The sequence below is a fragment of the Protopterus annectens genome, chromosome 9.part0, assembly GCF_019279795.1.
Source record: "Protopterus annectens isolate FY-2018-M chromosome 9.part0, PAN1.0, whole genome shotgun sequence".
NCBI lineage: Eukaryota > Metazoa > Chordata > Ceratodontiformes > Protopteridae > Protopterus > Protopterus annectens.
Window position 1 is genome coordinate 411905474 of NC_056743.1, and position 11353 is coordinate 411916826.

The 11353-nt window shown below is 40.6% G+C and overlaps 1 protein-coding gene across 2 annotated transcripts in view; it reads left to right on the forward strand.

The window, feature by feature from the left end:
- The window catches only part of SLC39A14 (solute carrier family 39 member 14), a 1521355-nt gene extending 1511437 nt beyond the window's left edge, over positions 1 to 9918 (forward strand). For both annotated transcript variants that reach the window (XM_044082946.1, XM_044082945.1), the window contains exons 9-10: positions 6047 to 6231; positions 7892 to 9918. In XM_044082946.1, coding sequence (XP_043938881.1) covers positions 6047 to 6231; positions 7892 to 8038 — 332 coding nt within the window. In that variant the 3' untranslated portion in view covers positions 8039 to 9918. The remainder of the gene's footprint in view (positions 1 to 6046; positions 6232 to 7891) is intronic.
- Positions 9919 to 11353: the final 1435 nt, after the last annotated feature.

The following is an 11353-nucleotide window of genomic DNA, read 5'->3' on the forward strand; positions in this document are numbered from 1 at the left end:
AATTTGCTCCATTTGAACCAGCTAATCTGGATGACTTGAGGTTATTAACATGGAAGACAGCTTTACTGATTAATCTTACCTCTGCAAGAAGGGTATCTAAGTTGCAAGCCCTTATGGTGAGTTAATCCTACCTCATTTTCCACAGAGACAGAGTTTCTTTGAGAACTAATCCTTCTTTTATGCCTAAAGTGGTGTCTGATTTTAGATTAAGCCAAACTGTCCATCCCCCCATTTCCTTCCTGAATCTAAAAATGAAGGAGAAGGGATACTCCATACCTTGGATGTCCACGGACAACTCGGGTACTATCTTGACAGAACTAAATCTTTCAGATCTTTGGATTAATTGTGCACTTCTTTTGAAGGTAAGAAGAAGGGGCAACCTGTGTTAAAACAGGCAATTTCCAAATGGTTGTCTAAGGCTTTTACCTTTTGTTATACTCACTATGATAAGTCTATTCCAGGAAGGATCAAGGCCCAGTCTACAAAGACCTTAGCTTCTTCTATGGCCTTTTGGGTTGGATTCTAGAAGTATTCTGGAAGCTGCTACTTGGTCCTTTGTACATACTTTTACCAAGCAGTATAAGTGAGATTCCTTCTCTAGGTCTAGATGTAAGCTTAGCTAGCACCATTCTCCAGGGGCTCCTGGAGCCTTCTTCCACCTCTCAAATGTAGTTAGTTATGAAAATCTACCCATATAGCTTAGGGCAACAAGGTAATAAAATCACTGGAACCATAATGCCATCACTGGTACAAAATCTTTACTAAGAACACGCAAGTAAAACTTTCATTCATAGGCATCATCAGGCATATAAAAACAATACAACAATCACTGTATAATAATAAATAATTAACTATCTCATGTAATTTTAGTTTTAACTATTACCTATATACATATATATATATATATATATGTGTGTGTGTGTGTGTGTGTGTGTGTGTGTGTGTATATATATATATATATATATATATATATATATATATATATATATAGGTACTAGGCTATCTGCCCGAAGGCATTTATAAGTCTAGCCGGAATTGTGTTGGCTTTCCCCGCCCGCCTAGCTGGAATTGTGTTGGCTTTCCCCGCCCCCTTAGATTAGTTCCCTGTGCCTTTGTCCAGCAGAGCCATTGAAGTGATGCCCGGGGTAAACTTTCTATTCCCCATCCACTCGTCAGGGTTTCTCTCACAGAGTAATAGCGAGGAACTCTGCCTAATGTAGATTGGAATCTTTTTCCAGAGCATGGGAAGTCTCTGGGACAGGAATCTATCCCTCCAGCACATCCTATTTATTGTTGTGGTGAGGTTTAGATCCCTAGAGCGTGTGGCTCGAGGGGATATGGTTTTCTTTAGGTGGAGCATGTCCATCAATTCTGGGTTGGACATGGCTTTGTATATCAGGCATAGATCACCTCTGAGTAGGCGTTATGCAACCGAGTACAACTGGAGTTTCTTCATTCGAGCTGCATAGGGCATCTGTTTGAGGCCAGTGATCCTCTTGGTGATGCACATCTATGGTCTTTCCAGCTGTTGCAGGTGTCTTGTAAGGTACATCCCAAATGGGGCATTGTACTCTATGATGGGTCTGATGAGTGATGAGTAGAGGGGCACAATGACCTCTTTTGATCTGGATGCAAACCCTTTTGTGATTAGGTGGGCCACATAGAAGGATTTTCTAACCACTATCTACTTGGATCGCCAGATCCCTTATTTCATCTTCCGTATTTAGGGGGCTACCACCTATGTGGTAGTTTGTGGGTGCTTTGTTTTTTTCCAAACGGGATGACTAGGCACTTTTTGGCATTTAGCTTGAGGCCATGGTTTTGACACCAGGTATCTGTCTCAGTGAGACCCTCTTGGAGGATGTCTATGTCAGCCGGAGAGTCAATTAGCAGGTCTATATTATAATCTCGAAGGTTTAAAACTTCGAATCACTAAAGATTGAACTTTAATGATCGAAGTCTTAAACCATCGAAACCAAAAAAAAAAAGAAATACTAAATTAAAAAAAAAAACGAAATAGTGTGTAGTCGGGGGGGCAAGCCCCCCTGCACCCCCCCCACACCGTCCCTACTTAAATATATCAACTCCAAGAACGCACTACATTGAAGTAAATGGAAATCTCCCCCTACGGAGATTTTCCGTTTAAACATTCGATGTAGTGCGCTTTCGGTATTCTCGTGTCGGCAATATCGTATTCAGTATTGTCAGACTTCGAGATTTTAACATAGATCCAATTATAGCCCCTAGTTTGCAGTCGCCTGTGAACTTGGTCAGCCATAGACCTCCTGTGCTTGCCAATACCTCTGAGAAGTATATGCCGAACAGGAGGGGTCCTAGGACTGAGCCCTGGGGAATGCCACTTGTAACCGGTTTAGAGTCAGACCTAGCTCCCGCAACTCTTACCATATGGGTTCTGTCCGCGAGCCAGTTGGCAACCCATCTCGTGAAGTGGGTGTTTATGTTCAGGCTGGTGAGCTTGTCTGTAATACCAGAATGAGGAATGGTGTCGATGGCCTTTGGGAGGTCTAGGTAGGCTGTGTAGACCACCTTTCCCTCATCTATAGCCTTGGTAACTTTCTCAAAGATGCCCACCAGGTTTAGGAGGCATGATCTGCCCTTAACAAAGCCGATCTGGGTAGGGTCCAGTGTTTGGAGGTTCCCAATGTCTCTGTTAATGAGATCCATGATGATGCGTTCCATAGCCTTGCAGACCAAGCTAGTCAGGCTTATAGGGCGATAGTTCCTGGGGTCTGTTGTGGTTCCACCTTTGTGGAGCAGAATAACCGTTGCTGTTATTATCAGAAATACGGTTTATCGAGCCGTACTTCTGATAACTGACTTCTGCGAAAGTGCATTATATCAAAAATACACTTTTCGCGGAAAAATAAAAATAAAAACTAAATAATAAAAAAAAAAAAAAAACACACTAAACACGATTATGCAAGGGGGCAAGCCCCCCTGCACCCCCCATATGGGGGGCTGCAGCCCCCACAACCCCCTACTTTAATATTCTCACTCCGAGATCGCACTACAGTGGGGAAAAGGGAATATTCTCTTATCCCCACTGTAGCACGATCTTAACAAGAGTTTGCTTAGTTGTACGTCAACACTACACATTGATGTACAACTAATGTTACATGCAAACTGCATTTTTTTTTTTGTTTGGGTTTTCTTTAGCGAAAGTGCATTTTTAATAAAATGCACTTTTGCTAAAGTAGGTCTGCGAAAGTACGGTTTGATGAACCGTACTTCCAGTGTAACAACTAGGACCTATATATATATATATATATATATATATATATATATATATACTTCTTCTTTCGGGTTAGGGGTCGCCACAGCAGATCACCAGTCCACTCATGATTGGCAGTAGAGTTTTACGGTGTTGAGTTGCCAATCCGGCGCCCAACCTTCCACGGAAGGCACACACACATGCACCCACTCATTCCTAGGGCAAATTTAGCGTGTCCAGTCCACCTACAGCATCTGTTTGGGATGTGTGAGGAAACTGGACCACCCGGAGGAAACCCACGTGACCACAGGGAGGACATGCAGACTCCGCACAGATATGTATATATACAGTGATTGTTGTATTGTTTTTATATGCCTGATGACATTATTTAAGTGTTCTTAATAAAGATTTTATACCAGTGCTAACATTGTGGTTCCAGTGATTGTATTGCTTTGTATTTTCAGCTATTGAAGTTTTCTGGATTTGTCGCTTAACCTAATTGCTTGGATTCATATAGCTAAGGCTTCTGCAGCATTGGTCATTATGAAGAACATAGTACAGTTGTGTAAGTAAACTTACCAGAACAGTAGATGTCCGAATTGTCACTGCAGCAAAATCTGCTCCCTCCCTCCATCCCCCTTGTTTTTTTATGTACTTTTTATGCCAGGGTATGGACATTTATTTTTGTTATTCCTCACCTTGTCCGTTCAGGACTTGGCCTCTCTTCCTCTCTCTGCTGATGGGAAAGATCTGAAGGGCTTCACACCCAAACTTGTCTTTAGTCGGCTAAGCTCAAGATGTTTGACATGTTGTGACCATGGAAGTTGTGCTGAAGCTTTGGAAGGTGTCAGCTGTTATATCCTTGGTAAGATATAACCTATGTAGCTAAAGCTACTACAACAGTGAACATTCAAACAGCTGCTGTTTTGGTAAATTCAACTTACGCAACTGTACGTTAGTCAAAATTCCTCCACAGGTATAAGCTCCTTCTACATATTGTATTTGCAGTTATTCAACCTTTTTCATGTACCATCTATTCCAATAATCCCAAATGTAAATATACTGCTCATATGTTTTCTTCTTAATATATTCCTGTCTGATTTATCGGACAAGATGGTACTTTTTTCCTCTGTTCCTACAGACTTAATTACTGTTTAAGCTAAATGGCTTGTCTCCTCCCCACCTCTTGTGTAATTTGGTTTAGACTTTGATTTCCATTTTTTTTTGCAGCCAACAAACAAAATTGAACTTAAGGCCTTACTGTGTCTAGACAATTCAGATCTTGTATCCCAGCTCAAAAAATGATAATGATGTTAATGATAAAAATACACGCAGAATAATATTATGGAGTATGTGTGCGATTTTAGGTAAGGCAGATATTGAGGAATTTATGTAATGTTGGATTAATGATTGTTATACAAAAAATGTGATGTGGCTGTGGTGGTGCAGTGGTTAGCGTTGTCGCCTCACAGCAAGAGGGTCTCCCATTCGATTCTTGGCTGGAGCGCCATCTGTGTGGGGTCTGCATGTCCTCCCCACGGTCGAGTGATGTTTAAAGACATGTAGGTAGGTGCGTGCATGAATGGGTGTGCCTTCTTTGAAGGTTGGGCTTCGGGCTGGCAACTCGGCACTGTAAAAATCCACTGCCAATCATGAGCAGACTGGAGTTCCACTATGGCGACCCCTAACAGGGAAAAGCCAAAAGACACAAATACAAAAAATGTGATGTATACTGTTTACAACTAGGAGCATGTTAATATGGTTTGCTTTTATATAAATGTATGTTTGCATATGTTTTAAGTGATAATTCAATAAAGGTGTTAAAAATAAATTGAAAAAGAGTATGTCTTTGTAAAACAAATGTGCAAAGCAGTGGTAGTACGGTCTGAAAATGAAAGGAGTGTTGTGCTCACAAAACTGTTTCCCCAAAGGGTATTAGTGGGTTCAAAATCATTGGGAAATACTTTAGTGCACAACATGAACAAAAGGTATTTCAAACAAAGGGCAGAAGGCAGTAACCTGTTTGTTAATTAGGTTTATAAGTACAAGGCTAGCTGCCCTTGCAGGCCATTTTAATCCTTGCCAATTTCCTTTATTCTGCTCAAAGTAACTTATCCCATCCTGTTTGTAGATTGGCCTTACCCATCCTATGGTCGATAATTATATATTACCCCCTAATAAGGATAACTGGGATCATACCATAGGTAATTTGAGGGGAACCATGCTTGGGATATAGTATTTAGGAGCTACATCTGTCCATTAGTAGTACAGAGATCAGTCCTGGAGTAAATTTTCTGTTTCCCATCCGTAAATCTAAGTTGTGCTTGAAAATGTACAGGGATGGACTTTGTTTGATGTGGATGGGGAGTCTGTTCCACAGCAGTGGTATCCTCTGTGAAATGTACCTCTTCCTCCAAACTATTCTGTTGATGTTGCAGAATAGCTTTTGATCCCTAGTCTGAGTATTTCTGATGCCATTTGACTTGCTGATGTGCAGTAAATCCATCAGTAATGAGTTGGACGATGCCTTGTGCCAGACACAGGTCAACTGTTAGTAGGATACAGAGTATGGTGACAGGGTTTTGAGTCAGTTCATGTAGGAAATGTTGTTTAGGCCTCATATCCTTTTAGTAAGGTATCTCTGTGAGTGATCCAGTTGTTGCTTGTGTCAGGATCATGTAATTAGGGTCAACAACTTGTTCTGTAATCGGATAAAGAGTATTTTTCACCCTTTGTCAGCTGTCTTATTGTGAAATGTTGCTCCAGTGACCAAAGTTACAATTTTCACATTGTGATGTTTTCCCGCTTTTTCAGGTGACTTTGTAATCCTTCTGAATGCAGGCATGAGTATCCAACAGGCGCTTTTCTTTAACTTTGTCTCCGCCTGCTGCTGCTACCTAGGACTGGTTTTTGGTATTCTTGCAGGCAGCCATTTTTCAGCCAGCTGGATTTTTGCCCTAGCCGGGGGCATGTTCCTGTACATAGCACTGGCTGACATGGTAAGAACACATTCTGCACATGGGTTATAAAATGCTTAGGGGCTAATGGCTTCTTTATGCGCAATTCTTTAAAATGCTGATAAAGAGCTCACTGTTTTTTATGTCCTAGACATGCCATGTATCCGATGTCCCCAACCCCATTTAGAGGAGGGTGAGGGAAAAGTGGGGGCAAAATATAAAATGAAGTTTTATGTGTAAATGTTCTGCCCATCTCTGGTTATTCATACTCACAATATAGGGGCTGCAAAATTCATGAGAATGTATGCCTAGGCTTCGAGAAAGCCTCATAGATCAATATGCTAGTAAGGACCTATGAATCTACATCCTCAGAGAACAATTGCCAAAGCAAAGTAGAAATGCTTCTAGTCCTTGGTCAGGCCACACTGTGAGTACATTGTGCAGTTTTAGGGGCCATGCAGTGAGAAAAGAAGGGCATCAGGTTTCTAGAAGGAATACAAAGGGAAGCCATCAAAGGTGCATGGAATGGAAAGGAGGCAATGACAAAAGAAGTGGATCTTTTCTTACTTGGTATTAGAAGAGACTGAGAGGCCAGTTATTGCTGCAGAAGGCCTTAGCAGGACTATGCAATGGGGTCATCCTAAGCAGGATTATGAAAGGACTGAGAGATCAGCTGCTCCTTAGATTTACAAAAGTGCTTCTGTGTGGAGAGGGCTGTGGATTCAATCACTAGACTTCCAGAATGGGTGATGGAAACTCCTAACTGTCATTTGCTTTGGATTCTTGAGATCGACTCACACTTGCAGAAGTCTGTTCACCGAAGCTGGCATTTGCTAGTCTTTTCCTCACCAACTTGTTTGTAGCCTAATACTGTGTATACTCCCATCTTATGTAGTCAAGGTTTGTTTACATATTGGATAAAGACTGAGATGGGAATTACATTGTCTGTGAGAGATTGCTATTGCTCTGAGGTGCTGTGACCTCAAAATGAGAATAAAAAGGTAAGGAGGTATCATAGTTATTCATAAAGTAATGAGCGCAAGGACAAGCATTATGAGAATCGGTATGGAAGCTGGCATTTGTTTGTCTTTTCCGTGCTGACTTATTTGTAACCTAATACTGTATATACAACCATCTTATAGGTTCATAGGTGTATACTAGGCTAATGGCCCCTGGAGTCTTTACAAGCCTAACCCATAGGATTACCCTGGTAATAGCCCAGTTATGGTAATGGTAAATGATATAGTCCAGGGTTCATAGGTACTTATTAGTCTGTTGGTCCATGAGGTTCTTTAGAAGCCAATCCATAAATTTATGAGCTTTCATGAACAAGGAAGTGCGATGCTACCTCGTTATATTGAGCATGTGCAGTAGATCTCATAACAGGAAGTTCAGAAGCATTCAACTTGGTGTAGGATATATTAGAAAGGATGAGGGGAAAGTTGGAGACGGCGGAGAGGCAGAATGTTAAATGTACTTAAAGGGTTGCATGGACAGGCTTACTGACTTGTGTTGTAAATATAATGTGATGTAACAGAACAGGTCTGGGCAGTAAACTTTTTAATTCAGTCTCCTTCTCTTCCTTTAAATATGTGGCTTACATCAAGGCTGTTTGATTTTAAGCAGATACTGTCCTAGTCTGATTGGAAGATGGTGTAAGAATAACCTGCTCTGACATTTCTTTTTTTTTTTTTTTTTCCAGTTTCCAGAAATGAATGAAGTCAGCAAAGAAGACGGAAAAGATGGAACATCACTTGGGACTTTTGCCATTCAGAATGCTGGTCTGCTAACTGGATTTACAATTATGTCTGTGCTGACACTTTACTCTGGGCAAATCCAGTTAGCGTAGACCTTGCTGACTCTCGCACTAACTTGTCTCGGAACACTTTGAAATGTATGCACAGGAACCATCATTGGACCAAAGCCTTTTGACATAATTGATATCCTTGGGGAAATGCAATAAAATGTAGTCATTCCTGTTTTACAAAGTAATGGACTTTGTGTTTGAATTGTAAAGCTTTTTAGAATCTAGGACCAGTTGGAAATTTATCAATTCCAAATCTAAAAGGACGTGATAATGACATCATTCTAGAGCAAACCATTGAGGAGGGGTGTGTACTAGCACTTTAAGACCAGTGTCCTGAATCGAGGGAAGCTGGTGTCTAGGAACACAGTTTAAATAAGCTCTGTACACCTCTTCATTTCCTAAAACAGAGGCCAGTCTTTGCGAACGTAGCTTAGATAAGAGGAGTTAGCCTCTTCATTTCTTCCAGCAGAGGAGACTGGTGTCAAGGAGCACAGTTCATAGTATGTCTTCTCATTTCCTAAAGCACTGAAGGTCACTCTCTGACTACACAATTTAGATAGTTTAATTGAGCAAGCTTCTCTTTGGTAATTTTTATGGTTTTCAATTTTTCTTACATAGGTTGTCAGGAACCCTACACAGTTAGATGCAGCATTAAATTTTCAGTTTTTAATGTACATCACTACATAGTAGTGATGGTTACAGCTCCATGCAACTGCAAGTTGTTACGTCCTTCCTTTTCCTGTGTAAGTCTGCAACTCTTGCATTTTTCTCAGTGGTAGAATAGCTAGGAGTATTCTTGTTAATTTTTAAAGAAGCTTGTTGGAAACTTGGACAAAGCATAGCAAGGAAATAGCTTAGACTGATTTGGATTAGACAGTTCCCGAAGGAATGATGCAATGTAGGGAAATATAGTAGAATAGTAGAATTCCATTTCAAACAAATGTTGTTTTGTAGTATTATGGGAGTTGAAATTAAGCTGCTGAGAGTATCACTAAAGTTTAAGCTGCAGCACTTATTCATTTTTCACTGTATTGCAGCAAAGTTCTTCACCCAGAAGGCTCTGCATTACAGAGGAATAAAGCCCTGACTGTTACCCAAATGACCCTAGGATTAACTAGTAAACCAGCTGCTGGACATGCTGAAAAGGGAGGGTAGGAGTCTTAGGCTTACACTGGCAGATCCATGTTGGGAGGGGGGCAGTCCAGCCCATTAGATTGTTCCTACCAAATGGAGAGATAACATGCAGGTCATGGGCAGGGATGCATTGTTTGACTGTGAGACGCCACATCCACATGGAAGGCTTCAGAGAAACTGGGCAGGAATGGACACACTCATAATAGCACATCTTCATGTCTGTGAGCATACACACCTGCTACCAAAGTAAGGACCAGAAAAAGAAAAATCCCTCATGACTGCTTGATGAAGACCACATTATAGTAATCATTTGCACCCTGATGGTCTGCGAGTAAATATACTCACAGTAGGGACTAAATGCACAGCAGACATTGGGATGGGAAAAAAACATTCAAATATTACAGTCTACAATATTCTGCCCTGTTTTGAAGTTAAAAAACGAAGGACATAGATGTAAAGTTCTATGTCTATGTTCTGCTATGTTGTAGTACATTATGGCACTAGACATTCTAGAGTTTCCATCAGGTGTAATGAGAGATTCTGGGATGGAAGGAGGGAAGATTGGATACCTACCTGAAGTCAGATGCTGTCCCAATAACCATTCCATGTAATTCTGACAAATGTTTGTGGCTGAAAAACTTTTACACAAATAAAGTTAAATCATTTGCATAGTTTTAATAAGGTTTGAGGGACAAATACACTGATAAATACCTTTATGAGAAAACTGAATTGCTAAGGGAGGTGTTTGAATCCATGATGCATTTGTCTAATAAAATAATATTTTTGAATTGTAGTTTGCCTTAGTCATTTATTTAATTATTTGAAGAGTTAAGTGAACTTGGACAACTGCAGCAAATTTCAGCTACAACTTATTACGTAATAAAATAAGGACAATGAAGATAATTCAAGGTAACAACATAGTGTTAAGAAATTATTATGAAATACTTTACAGAGATGCAAATTGCCATTGAAAGTAAAAAGGAAAAAAAAACTCCTTTAACAACAGGTCACATCCTGCTGTAATAATTCAGACCCATCTGTACAAGCAGAGCAAATGGACTTGAAATGGTTAACATTGTGTGTTTACTTAAATTTGTTAACCAGATAGGTGAGCTTGTCCAAGGATCCTTTTCATTCACAACCAGGCAGAAGGCAGTCAGTGCAGTTATACTTGAACAGAAGTAAACATATTTACACATCTGTAATTATACAGAATGTTAATTCTAGGCAGAACATGTGTACAGTGTAGAGAGAATTGTTTCTGCTTGCATACTTGTTGATAGATCATACTGAATGCACCTGCCTCATCAAACGAAACAGATCGAGAGTACAGAAGGTTACAGATGCAACCATCATATTGTAACCCACAAGTGAAGCTGATAGATGATGTAGATGCAGTAGGGAATGGTGTGCAACTAAGCAGCTCTCACTTGTGGGTGTACAGTTAGTCTTGTAGGGAATGGTGTGCAACTAAGCAGCACTCACTTGTGGGTGTACAGTTCGTCTTGTAGGGAATGGTGTGCAACTAAGCAGCGCTCACTTGTGGGTGTACAGTTCGTCTTGTAGGGAATGGTGTGCAACTAAGCAGCGCTCACTTGTGGGTGTACAGTTAGTCTTGTAGGGAATGGTGTGCAACTAAGCAGCGCTCACTTGTGGGTGTATAGTTCGTCTTGTAGGGAATGGTGTGCCACTAAGCAGCGCTCACTTGTGGGTGTACAATTCGCCTTTGTGAGCTGCTCATTGAGAGCTATATGCTTAAGATGCATGTATGTAGGGGGGACTGATTTATAGGGGGGTTGTAGTGATAGGAATATAATTGTGCAGAGGGACATCATGTGTGCCTCACAGCTTGTGGGTGATAGCCTTTTTGACAAACCTCTCCCTTCTCTGTAGGACTGCACATTTTCATGTGTTTTGTATAAGGAGTATTATTTTGATGGATGTATCACTTTTGCCCTCTATATGGATGTCCCAGTATGTAGCATTATATAATAACTGGCTTCTGTTATTTCACTGGACTGCTATCGGCAATATAGATAGTGATTTTTGGTTGTGGCAGGAGATGTGTAACCCAAAACTGTGCTTGGCTATTATGTAAGCATAACACAACACAGCTGCACACAGATAGTTTCATTAGCAAAGTACGGAAGTACTGAGTTGTCAAAACTGGGAAAAATATTATTGATTAATGATAGTTAAAAATATTTGGAAGAATTCTGCAGT